The sequence below is a fragment of the Corvus kubaryi genome, unplaced genomic scaffold (assembly GCF_017639235.1).
Source record: "Corvus kubaryi isolate FWS band 111438036 unplaced genomic scaffold, C.kubaryi_AGA036_p1.0 76, whole genome shotgun sequence".
Classification (NCBI taxonomy): domain Eukaryota; kingdom Metazoa; phylum Chordata; class Aves; order Passeriformes; family Corvidae; genus Corvus; species Corvus kubaryi.
In genome coordinates, this window is record NW_024582063.1 from 41,699 (window position 1) to 56,934 (window position 15,236).

The following is a 15,236-nucleotide window of genomic DNA, read 5'->3' on the forward strand; positions in this document are numbered from 1 at the left end:
AGTCATCAGGAATTGATGGAGACAAGAAGGCTGGAATAGACAAGCTGTATTCCAGGGCTTAGCTGAAGGCTGAGGAAATCAAGGTAGACCACATTAGGTAAGAAAAAGCACAAGAGCCCATTGGAGAGCTACAAGTTAAAAAAAAATGGGGAGGAAAACCAGCAGGTGATCTTACCACTGTAATTTCACAAGCCATCTTACAAGACCAGGAAGGCATGGAGGAGTGCTGTTTTCTGTTATTTATGTTCAGTTCCCAAGTGCCTGCCTACACTGATTGGTGAAAGTGCCACCCTTTAAATATTGGTTTTTATCTCTGGAAATGAACAAGCAAGTAGAGTTCCTGATGCACAGAGTCCGTAGCTACAGTTCCCTCCATTTGTGGAAGATGTTCTGTGAGTGCACTATGTGGCCAAATTTAATGAATATGTCCATAAAGGTAGGCAATGTGTTACTTTCCCTTCCAAGCAGCCTTGTCAGATACAGTTAGAGATTAGTATTATAAAACAGCCCTCAGGAAGAATTTTTGCCTGCTGTCCCCCACCTAATCTACAGTATATTTAAAGCAGTGTGGATAAAACACTACATGCATCTGGCTGCTCATGTGCAACTTCAGGGCAGAAATTATGGCTCCATGAAAACGTTGGGATGTCTGGCTGATTCTGGAAATGCTAAGGAATTTCTGAAAGGTACAGAGGTGATAGAGCAGGTGTAAAACAATGATTTACTGCGGCAGTCCTGTGCAACAAGCAATACCAAAGACATGAAAGAAACAGATTACAAGATGTTATTCTGTTGCTTTCTTGAAGAAGTATGAACAGTAGAGAAGGCATCTGTTTCAATCCCAGCCAAGATGAAGGAAGATTTCTGCAATGCAAAAAAGGAGCAGTCACGTAGAAATATAATGCTATTTATGTTCTTTGGACAATGTCTTCAACTTGGAGCCTGTTCTCTAAACCCTCCATCCCTTACAACAAGAGCTGCAAAAAGCCCACTTTGGTGCGTATCCGTTCTGCCTTGAATTTGGTCTGTTTTTCTTTGTGTTTCACTTTGCAACACAGCTGCTGGAGTTAAGAGATTGGATGACTATTTAGCAGCATGTCCACAGAAGAACATGACTTATCTGTCTAGCATTTCATGTCTCTCCGTGCTCCTTTTGAATTCAATTCTTTTCTACACCTGTTCAGCTGTGGGTAAAAGTGGACAGATCAAGTTCAGCATTTTCCAACAGCACAAAAATCCAGATACTCCAAGTTAAAGTGCTCACCTTCCACATTCATACATGGATGCATATAATTTCTGCACTCCTGGGTGATGAATGAATGAACTGTTGACAGGGCAGAAGCAAGGAGAATTACTGAATGACTTTTTCTAAAGAAAACTATCCTCTTAAACTTCTTCATCAGACTTGCTTTCTGCTACAAGCACCCCCAGGGTGAGACACTGTCTGCCTATTTAATGCTTTGGGTATCAGACTAAAGGTGTCACTGACAGAAGGGTGTTGCCCTAATAAAGGTCCTTAGATATATGGTTGTCTGGTGCTATGGTTGTAGTTTCTGAGTCACAAGTATTGCTGTAGGCAGTGAAATACCACTGTAGTCACAGCTATTAGAAACCAGGCTATCAATATGTCCTATGTTAACATTAACTCAGTTAACCTGGATGACCTCTTCAGCAGCTGAGCAGTATTTAATTTATTCTCCCTCCTGCCTGCAAGCTGAGTAGGTGCAAACCTAAAACAGAATCCTGATATCTACCTCACTTAATTTCTCAATACCACAGTGTTTCATGACTTGCTTGTATTGCTGCCCTCTGCTCCCTCTACAGGACTTCTATCTGTTGCAGATGTGCTGCATCAACATTATCTTCCCTGAGGATACACATCAGTCTGTCATGTTGGAATTTATCTAAAGCCTTCTCAACGTCAGCAAAGAAACACAGAGAAAAATGCATTTGTACCGATGTACAACACCTCAGGCTTAGGATTGCTTACTTCATCCCATCTCCTGAGCATAACTGATTACAGGCTGACTTCTATCCTTTTTTCTCAGAGTGCTGTTCTATGTTCCTTCAAGAACTTAAAAGACTTTAAGTGCCTAGTTTATCAAATAGATAGCTCGGTGTCAATCACTGTTCGTGGCATTAGGAACTGTTATAGAAGAATGCAGATTTGCGAAGTTTTCCTTCAAAGTATTTCGCACATAACTGGTTACAAAGTTTCAGCTATTTTGTTTTGAACTATTTGAACTGTACAGAGTTTCATCTGTAATATCACCCTCCTCTTTCATACTCTTTACTTTCTAGGTTCTAAATCAGAATTATCAGCCCCTATGTGTCTGTCCCCAGGCTTATGAGCAGAAAAATTTTAAAGCTCTGTTCTGTATTCTTACCTGTCTTTCTGCAGTATTTTTTTCTCTGCAGCATACTTTGTTGGCTTTGATTCTCATCTGACTAACCCCTTTTTATTCTCCAGAAATCTCCTGGTGCCCAGGTAAGGGGGGTTTGGGTTCCCTTGCACTTCTGCCTTTGTTGTACAAATTTCTTAACTCCTTCCTTCTCCTACCTTTCTTCCATAGTTTCTATGATTTTCAGAATCCTTTCGGCACCTTTATGATTGCTTAGCTTTGTATCTTTTCATCTACCCTCACAATCAGGTGGCTTTATAGTCCAGAGTTCGGAAATACCTTTTTTTTTTTTTCTGTGTTTTTAGTCTCTTCTGCTTATTGAATCTCCCCTTTGAAGTCTATTTCTCATGTTTATTTCATTTTAATTTCGAATCTACTGACACAAATTTGAAATATTTTTTGTTTTACATTCTTGCAAGCTTAACCTCAGCTAGAGGATCTGCTGGTCCCAGAGAGCAGAATGAAGTTTTTGATATTGCAATATATTTGATTCCTTGCAAGACCAGCTTTTCTGTTCAGCTGGGATGATGCTGAAACAAGAAATTCTAAGTAACAGGATCATGTCTATTGTTTGCAAATTGAATCAACCTGTTTTCCCTTTTACTCTTAAATACAAAGCTGGGAATTCCCAATGACACTATCCCTAAAAGTGCCTTATTTTTTAGCATTATAATCAAATTCTCCCAGCCTTTCCTCTCCTCATCTGCCTCCCTTGCCACTCTCCACCCAGTTCTTCATAAGAACTATTCCTTACATCTTCCTGGAAGACTTCCAGAGGGCATGAAAAATTAAAATACAGAGTCCAGATGGCAAGGAGTGTAATCATACACAGGTCACATTCCCAAAGTACTCATGGCCAAGGGGTTTTTTTCAGTTTGGTTTGGGGTTTTTTGTTGTTTTTTTCTTGCTTCTCCAAATCCTGTGTAATATCTTTATTCACCTTAAAGTACCATATTATGAACATATCCTGGTTTTAAGTGTTTCATTTCACAGAGCTCCATACAGGTATGTTTTCAAGTGTTTGCTCTCCTCCAATGTTTTTGGAAGCCATTTGATTTATTTTACAATTGATGTTTATAACCCATGTGATATTCTTCACTCTCATTAATTCTGCACCCATGTTTTACATACCAGATTTTACAGAAGGCAATCACTAACATCAGTTTCTACAGATGGATAATTAACCCCAAATAGGTAATTTAAAAATCATATAAAAAAACCCAAAGCCCATTTTCCTTCAATTTTCTTGGAAGTGTCTATTGAGTTTCAGTACAAAAGAAGGTTTAAAAAGTTTCTGCATAATTGTAGAAGTCCACTAGAAAAAAAGGAAATTAAGAAAGTTAAAGAAGAAAATTCAGTGTGAAGATGCTTCATTTTATCCTCTAAATGACTGTAAAATCTTCCAGCACTGGTAAAACACCACTGTTTCTTTTACTGTCCTCCTCTGATACCGCTCAACCATTTCAACTGAAGCCTCCCACATGATTCAGCTTGAGGCAGGCACTCAAAAATCAATCCAAATGTTTTAAATCTGGCAAAGTACAACCATTTAAGAAGAGGGTCCCGCACCAGCTAACACTTGGCAATCGGAGCTAGAGGCGTCCTTTTTTGCCAGAGCCATAACCACTGCCCTGGCCAGATGCAAACAGCTGTTTCTGAGCAGTCACTGCTCAGCTCTGCACTGCTGGCTGCCCTTCAGTGCCAGGTGACACAGTTTCTATGCACTGCTCTGACTAAAGCAGCACTGATTTCACTTATCAGAAAAAAAACTCCTTCCCTAACAGCAAAAATGAGTCTCTCACCCGAGCTGGTGGAAGCTCCGCGCTCAGCAATATTGAGGGTAAGGCTGGGAAGCACTAAAAAGCCTGATGTGCAATAGGAGCTGAGTGGTCCCTGGTGTGACCTTCTATTTAAATAGAGCTACAAACCCTTCATTCAGAATTTATTTTGCCCTAACAAAGAGGGGAAAATTCACCAGATTGACATGTAGTATTTCTGTGACTACAAACAAATTTAGGAAATCCCTTCTGTGGAGGCTTCAACAAGAACATACATCTAAATGAGGATGCTGTAAGCAGCATTGTTTATAGGAGAATAAAAGCTCTCAAATGGTTTGCTATAGCTTCCTAGCAGTCATTTGCTTTTAATCATTACCATATTAAAATACTGAGCAGGAAATGTCATTACAATACATTTTTAATTGAACATGGAAAGAAATAAATGGAATTAATTTGTTATTTGCCGACTTCCTCTGTGAAAAATACTGCTTGGCGAGATTACACCGCACACATAAAAGGAATGCTGAAAAATGAGCTTGACATTGGAATGCAAGGTGGAGAATAAAAAAATACACAGGGGAAAGAGTTTCGTCCACTAATTAAGAGTAGTGAATTGTAACAAGATTCCTGGAGACTGGCACTCCTTGCATAAATCACTTGAACAAGCACCTTCAAACAAGGGCATCTTGAGTTGATTTACCCTATCTGGATTCATTTTGAACATCACTGCACACCTGCTGAAGCAGCCCTGTGGCCGAGTTCACAAGGGGAGCTGTCAGGGGTGACCTTTCAGTGCTGCTGGAAGCTCTCTCTTCTGCCCCAAAACTGAGCCAAACCAGCTCTTGCTAGTGTTGTGCTCCAGACTTCGGTCTCCTGTGGTTCACTCAACGCATGCATTGATGGGATGCCCACGTGAAATCACCATGGAGAGGTCTGGCATTTAAAGAGAGCAGTAAGAAAGTGATTCAAAGGGAGGCCGAAGCAAAATCCGAACTCAGGAGGCCTCCCCGATGGCCTTGGCCCAGCGTCTGGCACACACTGATGCCCCCATCACAGATCATCATAGCTGAGTGGGGATGATAACTTTTGACATGTTATTTAAAGTGTAGAACTGTCAGGGCAGAAGTTCTTGGCTCATGTTTTAAACTATCAAGAAAAAGAGCCTCTCTATGACTTTATAATACAAGCAAGAAACGAGCACATGAGCTTTCCCAGGTATTTTGATAGCAGCTGGAATGCTCACCTGTGTTAAGTGACAGTAAGACAACTTTTTCTGCTTCACACGCTTGAGTTTCATGCTCTTATCTTTCTAAATGAAGAATTGTCATTTTTGTGAAATCAGTTATATTGTTTGGATTAAGCCTAACAGGGCCCTTCTGATTTTTTAATGTGTTTTCCAAGCTATAAACAACAACAAATAAGCCTTCCAAAAATGGCTTAGCTGAATGAGGATTAATCTTTCATGGTGAGCTAAATAAACAAACAAAAAAATCATCTTGTTTTGTCATTCCAAAATTGAAAAGGCATTTTTGAATTTTGGAACTTGAATTGCCAGCTAAAAATAAGGCTCATTTAATTATTTTTGTGTAGTTTATCACTTTGTTGATGCTTTTGGCAAATTTTTGCACTTCCAGAATGCTTAGCACTTAGTTCAGTGACATAAGCATCACATATGAATTCCTATAACTGCTTTTAGCTAAATTCTACATAGAGATAGCTTCCTTACAGGCTTGAAATAGAACAAAAATGTAGTTCTTTTAGGGGAATGAAATGCAGAGGATGTTACCTGGATTCTCATTGACTCCCTAGGATGTTTCATTCAAGATGTCAAGATGGAGGAGGGTAGTTTATGCAGTTCTGGCAAAGTATGGAGCAATCTATCCAGTATCTCTGTTTTAAATATCTGGGATGCAAATATAAATGCACTACAACACCCTCCATCCCAGCTCTAGTCACAGGCTCTAGTCACTGAGCCTTTTGGCTCAGTAGGATTTACCTCTGTTTCACACTGAATTGTTTTTATGTTCCTCATCAATAAATTAGCTCAGTCGTTTTAGCTGTCAATCCTTCTTTAAGGTTAACTACCATGAGAGAGCAAATACTCAGGTGTGCAGCACCATGTGGTGCTAAATAATGACTGCAGCTGGCACAGCCCTAACTAAGATCTTCTGTGGAGTATTTTTTAGCTTATCACAGAAATCTGTACATATGTGTAGGAGCTCTGACCAGGTGCACAGGGAGCTGAGTTATGTAACTTCAGTGTTCGGATCAAAAAGGCAGCAGAGAGTTTGCATTTTAAGGGCAAAGCAATCATTAGGAGCTTTGCCTCTTGCACTTGGGACACTGCGAGAGCAAACATTACTCAGGGAACACCAAGAGCTGAGGGTTCAGTAAAGCTCAGCAGGCTGCACACAGCAGAGCCCTGACAGGCTCTGCACAGCCACTGGAAACATCACAGAGTGGAACCATAGCCACTGCCCTGAGTTAAAATCACAGAGAGCATGCAGATCTTGCAAAATGGAAAGATAAACAAACAGTAAGACATTTACCTTCCACATCAAGGCACCTAGGTGGGCTATCTGACCAGATAAGGTTATACATGCACTCAAGGATCTCTGCCCCTTCTAGTTTATATCCAGGAAAGCACTGATAATACACCACTGTTCCTACGGGGAAGGAGGCCCCGAACTCAGATATGTTAATGTAACTATGAGGAAGAACCAATGGCCTCAGGCAACCTGCAAATTAAGAAGAGGGAGGTTTCTTTTATTATCAAGTGCTTATCTCAGTCATCTTCACACATCGCAGTTACAGTTTCTAAACTGAAGAGTGTGATATTTTTCATCCTCTCCACTATGAATGGCATGTCTGCATGATCTCCCTCAGATATATCTGCCTCATTATTCTGTTTCAAACCCTTTTGTGGTTTAGCCCACACGCTTTGCTAGCATGGGCTTCACTCCCAACAAATACAAGAAAGGTTTTCTGAAACTGACAGTATTTTGTTTAACAAACATTCACCGGTTCAGCAGATGGCAATTTCTTTTTGAGGAAGAATCTTTAATAAAGAAAGACTGTCATTTATAGAAACGGTGAGTTTTATTCCTCCTCTTAAAAATGACAAGCATGTAAACCCTCTAAAATATTAAAACCATTCCTGTGACAAAGTGCATGCAATTGTAAAAGCTTTGCAGGCAGAATTAATGACTTTGAAATTCCAGTTTGAGAAAGTCTAAAGGGACATGACTTCCTAGGAGAGCCCCATGATAAACATTAAGCGAGGTCTCAGACTAGGTTATCAAAAAGTTAAGGTACCTCTTATCACCAGAAATTGTAAATGTAGTCAGAATCAGAGACTATGTTCCAGTTCTACTTCTGGAATTACTCCTGAGGGATTTGTATCATGGATGGTACTGAGCAGTGACAGCTAAATGGTTGCCAACCAAATTTGGGGCAACAGAGAGCAGTGAATTTAACAGATGGCATGTCTTTGTAACATGTCATTCCTCATGGCCCTATAAATGACCCTCTGGGTAATACTTGATACTGTTTAATTTTTTAATTTGCAATAACGTGGAGAAAAGATGACTAGTAATCAGGGAATGAAAAATAATATTTTAGAATTATGTGACTAATGGAAGCTGAATTATGGCAGTCCATAAATAGGTTTCTTGCCACTACTAGGAATTTGTAAAGGATGTTCATAGGACTCCCATAATTTTAAACCTGAGGAGGAAACAAAAATCAGTCTGAGAACTTCTTGTAAGGTACTGGCATTTAAAATAAAAGCCTCAGCAGCATTTCAAGTGGCCATTTCCTTGCAAAGGTCTTTTGAGGGAGAGGAACAAAACCAAAAGAAAACATGAGAAAAAGCCTGAATGATTTTTGCAACATGCTGTACCACCAGAGCAATGATTCTGATAGCTGTTTAAGCAGCTGGTTATGTCCCTGCTCAAATAAAGCTTCAAGCATCCTATCTGCTGGCTGCTGCTTGTACCCTGATCAAGAATGCCCCACACACAACACACTAACTCCTGCAAACTGAGCAGCCCATCAAGCAAGACAACATAAGCAGCCCCCAGTGGGACAGAAAGAGCACAGACTGCCCAAGCGAGACCAAGCTTACTCGTCTCTGAACTGTATCAGGGAAAATTTGGTCCTGCTGCCTCAGAATTTTAATGCTCATTATGTTCCTGGTCATGCAGGAGAGAGATTTATTTGAATCTGTATGACAGCCAAGCGTTCGTGAAAATTCCTAGGTCTCCAAACAACTCAAGCTGCTTGAAAAACTTCATTTTGACATTTTTTTGCTAAGTAACTCACATCATTCCAGATCAGTAATTAATATTATTAGCTCATGGCAAAAATTGAGGTTAGATTCTTATAGACTCTACAATCATTTCCCACTGCTCTGGCAGGGAAAAAAAGGCATCTTAGTGTCATAAGACTCCCCTGCCTGTTGTAATGAAAGGGCCGTAGAAATGTAACTGACAGCCTACCTAGAGCAAGTAGACAAGTGGCTTTGGTCTTACAAGTGCTTGACAAGGCAAAAAGAAAATTCTGGAGACAATTCTGTAGTAACTTTAAAGAATTTGGCAAAATATGGCAGTCTTGAATCTGAATTGCCTATTCTCTGCCTGTCTGGTAATCGCAGCACGTGGGTCTTGTGCAATTGATTTCTTAACTTTTATTAGCACTGCTTTTATTTTGAAAAGCAGTTAATACTGACTATTGAGTAGGAGCAATTGATTGTGTTTTACAGTATAAACACAGCAACAGAAGTAACAAGCCAAGGGGTACTTGGGTTACTTCTGCTTACCCAGTAAATATTGTCGGTCCTAATGTATTCACCTGGATCTTTGGCAAATACAGCATCTGCAAATCCATCTTTTGAGCATTAATCTCCCCCTACTGCAACAGTCTTAATCTACCTTAATTTGATGTGAGGTGCACCCCCACAGAAAGGGGCTGTACACTTCATACTGCCACACGTGATGCCATCGCTCATAAGACACTCCAAAACTGCCATCCACTTTGCTATGGTTTTGCAAAACCTCCCCTTTGCTGTTAGGCCTGTTCAGAGACAATGTGTGCATCTAAAATGCTGAGCTAGCCTGGTAACATGGCTAAGTTTCTGCCATAGTCTAAGGCAAGATCTTGGGGGACAGTCTGACGTGCTATTGCTCCTGAGAAGTGTCCCAGCTCCTCTGTCTGCCTGCCCCGACTCTGCAAATTGGTGTGACGGTGTAATTAAGTGCCTACAGAGCAGTGTTAGCTCTAGGAGGCGACAGATGGGTTTGAGGAAAGTTGGGACTAATCCTGTCTGCTCCTCAGTTAAAATCTCTCGCTGCTGTTCAGTTGGCCAAGCTTGTTACCAAGATGTGACTTGGTTAAAACAGAGTCAGTGGTACTCAGATGTGCTTATTAGAAATGTGGAAAAGGAGCCCAGGGTTATTGAATTTCCATTCACTAAAGCTGGCTTACCCCCAGTCCAAGCTGAGCTGGGATCCCACGCTGTTGATATTTCTAGTTCTACAGCTAATGGCTTTTCTGGCCAAAATCATTCCTGTGCACACCTTGAATTTTCAGTCAATACGTAAAGGTTTAATGGACTGTGAATCTAATCAACAGCTCTTGCTGAAAACTCTGACAGAATAACAGGTTCCAGCTTCTCTCCTCTACCCCTGCCTTGTGCACAAGGCAAAGAAAGATAAAGTGCAGTTAATCTTTTCAAAAATTAATCGGTGAAAAAATGTGAGATGCCCATCAGAACTTCTGACTGATTACCTTGGTTGTTTTTTACTTTTTAATGCAGTGTATCTGTGTCAGATTTTAGCTCTGCAAACAAAAAAGCAGTATTTACAGTAGTAGTATAAGCATGGGAATGTTTAGGAAGCGACACGTTTCCTGCAGTGAGCAAAGGGGGAGAGAAATCAAAAGAACCTTAGCAGCAGCACTATTCAAACACTGCATTGTGGAGCTTATCAGATCACTGACATTCTTACAACTGTAGGAAAAAATATTGGCAAACTATCACAAGATGCATGAGCTATAAAACAGGACGTGCTGGAGTACTAAACCTTGACATATGGGTAGATTATCCCATGTTCCATCGTCTTGACATATGGAAACCATGTTGTCTAAGTCAGGGTAACGGATCTGGAATCCTTCATGACAGCTGATTATTAACTTATCGCCAGTCCTGTATGTCTTGTTATGAACCTCTGCATCTTCAACATGTGGAACAAGGCAATCTGTGACTTCACGAGAAAAAGAAATAGTAACTTAATTAAAAAAGCATGGCTGGCTATTCAGTAATCAAGCTCTTAAACAAAAGTTAGCATTTAATGTAAGTGCTCTGCTTAAACTGTTTGGAAAATACATGCATTTCAGTAAAGGTGCCCTTTCCCTAGTAAACCACCATTTACAAAGTCTATAGCACTGCAGGAGAAGCTGAGGTGCTACAATAATGGATTGCTCCCCCAGCCTTTTTTAAACCAACAAAATTAGGAGCTGTTAGGAAGACTGTGGTTAATTTTGGCCATCCATGCATCATCTTTGCAAATCAGACCACAAAGTCTGACTATCCCAAGGTTCCATGTGAAGGCAGACTCTGACAGCAGTAAGGACAGGACAAAAGAAAAGATAAAATACAGATATGGCACAAGGAACACAGAAAAACTGCAGTTTTAGCAGAGAGACAGATGAAAATCTGGTACATTTACAAGGGTTTATCCAGCTCCATTCCACAGAGTTCATTACAAGAATGCCTTCACTTTAAACTCCTTGATTATGTCATAAACCAGATAGTTTTATGTGCCTGCATTCATATGCCTTTAGTGGACATGATTTTTAGGGTCCTGAGCAGTATCCCAAGTGATTGTAGAAGACTCTGAAGAAGGGACTGCAAACCTGTAGTGATATACAGGAATGGGCTCTAGTACCTGTCTGCGACACATGCATCAGTCAGTCACATATCTCACTCTATGTACCACTGCCCTTTAAAGACACCAAAATACAGAATAATACTCAGAACACTGAAAGATGTGCAAAGTGGAAGGGTGAAGCAGGGGAAAAATCCCCTAGTAATACCAAACAATTGAGAAACAAGCCATGAGGGTATGAGGGAATAGGCCGGGTGACTCAAAGTTCATTCTCATCATAAAGGTAACGTGAGATGAAACAGAAGAGAGGGAAAGATTAATACTGGGGGAAAAATTTTGTTTGTCTGCCAGCAGTCAATCCATGACAGAGATGGTAATAAAAGTTTCCAGGCATCAAAACCCAAGACATTTCAAACAAAAGAAAGACAGAAAAAGTATTACAACCCTGTGTTATGCTGTTTTATTCCCCCAACACTTCTACCATGAGAAACAATTATCTTCATTTAGGAATACTGTATTTATTAAGAAAAAAAAAAAGAGATCCCTTGAGACTTGCATAGAAGAGAAAGTTTCTGCCATTTTCATGAGTAATTCTTGCTAAAGAGGAAGAGGCAAAGCTAAATTTGTATTTAGCAATTAATTGCTAGTATGCACTAAGCAAAGTGGTAGTGACAGCTTGTTTGTTTAGAAGCACAAGTAGAAGGAAGATAAACTGTCATTTAGCACAGCACTCACAAACTACTAAGAGCTAATGTATTTCATTATGTTTTTATTTAGTTAGGCAAACTAGGGGGGATCTATTACTCTGAGACTTCATCACTAAATTTTACTAACGTAAAGGGGGACAGTGTTGCTCCCCCAGTTAAAACATACTTTGTACCTAGGGATATTTTCTAAAATACTTTGTACTTAGCTAACTTTTTGGTATGGGGCCTCAGCATTGCATTAGTTAAAAATTCTCCTATTTCTCTTGTTACTTTTCAGCTTCTTGGCAGCTGCTGCAGGTGCCTTCTGCTGCTGGTAGTGGGAAGGTCTGGCAGCCTGCCAGGTGGGCTGAGAAACTGCAGCAAGAAGTTTTCTTAGAATTTGTAAGTTTTCTTATTCATTTATAAATGCACAAGTCTGGGAGGATCCATACCCTAACAGGAGGTTGTAAAATACACTGGCGAGGGTGCAGACATCACTTTCAAAGATGGAACAGTTTCCTCTCTAGCAAGTTAATCAGCAGAGAAGACAGCAGAGGATGCCCCTAAGTAATGCCTTACACTAAGCCATAAATGCTGTCATGAAGAGGCTGTCCTGGGCTCCCCATGAGGATGGGATGAGATAGATGGAGAACCTGCTTGGCAGCCACGCAGCAGGAGGCTGGAGATGGATGCCAGAAGATAACGTCAATGAACAAACAGCTCCCTCTCTTGATACAACATCTTTCTGTTGCTATACAAATAGAGGAGGTGTGTATACACACAGCACAGTAAAACATGAGATCTCACTTTCAAAGTGGGGGAAATTGATTCTGTAACAATGATCTATCACAGCGACTCCATCCCCATTATTCCAAGGAGCAGCTGTAGATGGGATCATTTTAATCGGGTAGATGCTGGCAGAGAGCAGCGATAAGTTGCTCACTGCACCGTCCTCCACCTGCCGCATCCTGGCTGACTTTGATAACAGGCTTATTACAACCCCCAGCTAAATGCCAGACCAATGGGCCACAATATTACAGCTCTTTTGCCTGATGCCTTGCAAGCAAATGCTTTCCCACTGGCTGAATTCATATTGTTTAGCACTCAGTCAGGCATAAACTGCAGTAGCCGCTTCTCCACAAACAACTGGATTAGCTGGCACCAATTCTGCTTGGAAAAGCTGGAAGGAGGTGACTGAATTTTAAAATGTCCTGTCCTAGAAAATAAACTACTTTATTCTAAGTCCTTCTCAGCAAATCCGTGGAAGCTGCTAAACCATTTAAGGGAATACACGGTCTTTAACCAGCATCGAACAGCAAAAGCTATGACTTACACTCCTTTCTGGCAGTTTTACATGATCTGCTTATATCTACTGCGTGAGTATTAACATCGGCCAGGCAAAAGGACATATTTCTCATCTTGCAGCAGCATAAAGACGTGGGGTACAGCCAGCAGGCTCAACAGCCTGACAGGCACGAGGGCTCACCTTGACCTAACTTTCATGAAGATTTGTACATTAGAAGCTCTTGGCTTTAGCAAACCAAGTGTGTGCCCCATCACAGGAAGATTGGTCTGAAGAACAAAATTCATTAAACAGTACAGTTAGAGTGTTTTGCTCAAGTGCAGAACCTCTCAGAATGGTTTCTTGCAGCCCATGGGGAAGGAGGACCACCCTACCTCCTCCCAAGAGCACTTGGACCACAATGGCTACTCAGAAAGAAGGCATGACCTAGACACCATGGAGACAGCCACACTATCCACGGGTACCAGCTGGCTTGGGATAGCTTGTGTCTATTGCAGGTGAGCCCTTACCATCCAAAAATTGTTCCTGGTTCCACACTAACGCAAGAAAGTGCTTGTAGGATTTACTTGGGAGTAGTACTGGATGTTGCCCAAAACCACGTCAAGGACCTTTCCAACACTGTAAGAGTGTGTACAATTGAAGAACAGTGTCCCAATCTCTGCTCTGGCACTGTTTTGTTTACGATCTGTATGTAAATTCAAATGCAGAGGCCTGGTGCTCCTGTGTATCTCACTGTGGACAGGTCTTTGAATTAGTCTTGACTACATCGAATCACACCACTGACAGGCTGGAACAGAGAGAAACAGGGAGGAGGGATGAAAGGAATATAATGAAGAATTGGGTTAATGCAGGGACAGCTCATCTACACCCTGTGCTCCTGAAATTAAACATTTAAGAGCAATATTGTCTCTTGGTTTTTTTTTACTAGTGCTAAATCCACAGTACTGTGTTATTAGGATTGTTCCATGGATGGAAAACACAGTATTTTAGTGCATATTGAATAACACTTTCTCTTTACTGTCTTTGCTTGTATTAAAACAGTGCAGAGAGACTTCCCCTAAGACCTGCGGCCGGGTTACAAGTATCATAGAGTGCTTGTAACCAGGCTTAAGAATCAGAAAACACTGGGCAAGACAGATAAGAGATGGGGAAATAAAAATAATTCTGTCATCTCACAGACTCAGGGACAAAGGCAAAGCAAATGGAGGGCTAAATGTCCTACAGGAGAGCCGTAGCCAAACCATGTACTAGTCCACTACTTTCACTGCAGGTTTATCATCCCTGTCAGTGGGAGAATGAGGCACTGAGAACATCTCCAAGGTGTCTGCCTGCAGAAGCACAGGGAGAGGTGGGCACAGCTCTTCGCTTCATTGCCATCTCCATGCAGACTGTAAATTTAGATTCAATCTCATAGGAAAGAGCTAGCATTTGTTCCAAGTAGGGCAACAGCCTCAGCAGCCACATTATCACAGTGGGAGAAGATTAGATTAAAGTGTGAACAACATGACATACTGCTCTTAAACAGTAAATACAAAATTCCTACCTCAGAGGTTTGGTATTTATGTGCATAACCGTATTAGAGCTGATGAAAGGTACAGTCACAACATGCTGTACATCAACATAAGAACATAACTCTAAGCACACAGATTTTTGACAGGGCATTTATTGGACACTGAGTCATGCAACTTCATTCTCGTCCTGACACTTAAAATCTCCTACCTCTTAATGAGAAATGACAGACCTATAAAATCAAATTGATTGGGTGAAGAGCTCCAGGCAAATGTATTAGTTCTAAAATCAATTACATTCTGAAACAGGTTGCTCTGCTTCCTTTGGTAAATAGCATCCATTTGTGATTAGAGATTGTGCTAGTAAACACATAACAACAATTAAACGTACATAACATATAGACATAAAATTATCCTTCGCCAAATCCAAACTCCTGAGAATAAATGAACTCCAAACTATGGAGTGTTTTTACTGTTCAAGCTCAGCTGGCACTGCCTGACATTTATATATGCTGGGATGAGAGGCGTGTAGAGCATACCATAGCCCACAGAGCAGCCAGCCCCCGCCGTAAATGGTAAATGCAGCATAAAGTTTATTCCACCTTGTGATAGGTAATGATGAATGGCAAACATAAAATTCTCCCTTCTCCAGCAGTTGGTAGAAATTTCAAATTT

The 15,236-nt window shown here is 40.8% G+C and overlaps 1 protein-coding gene across 2 annotated transcripts in view; it reads right to left on the bottom strand.

Annotated features, from left to right (window-relative positions):
- The window catches only part of SUSD4 (sushi domain containing 4), a 68,926-nt gene that overhangs the window by 11,926 nt on the left and 41,764 nt on the right, over positions 1-15,236 (bottom strand). For both annotated transcript variants that reach the window (XM_042051672.1, XM_042051674.1), the window contains exons 3-4: positions 10,261-10,440; positions 6,730-6,918 (exon numbers count right to left, since the gene is read on the bottom strand). In XM_042051672.1, the coding sequence (XP_041907606.1) occupies positions 6,730-6,918; positions 10,261-10,440 (369 nt within the window). The remainder of the gene's footprint in view (positions 1-6,729; positions 6,919-10,260; positions 10,441-15,236) is intronic.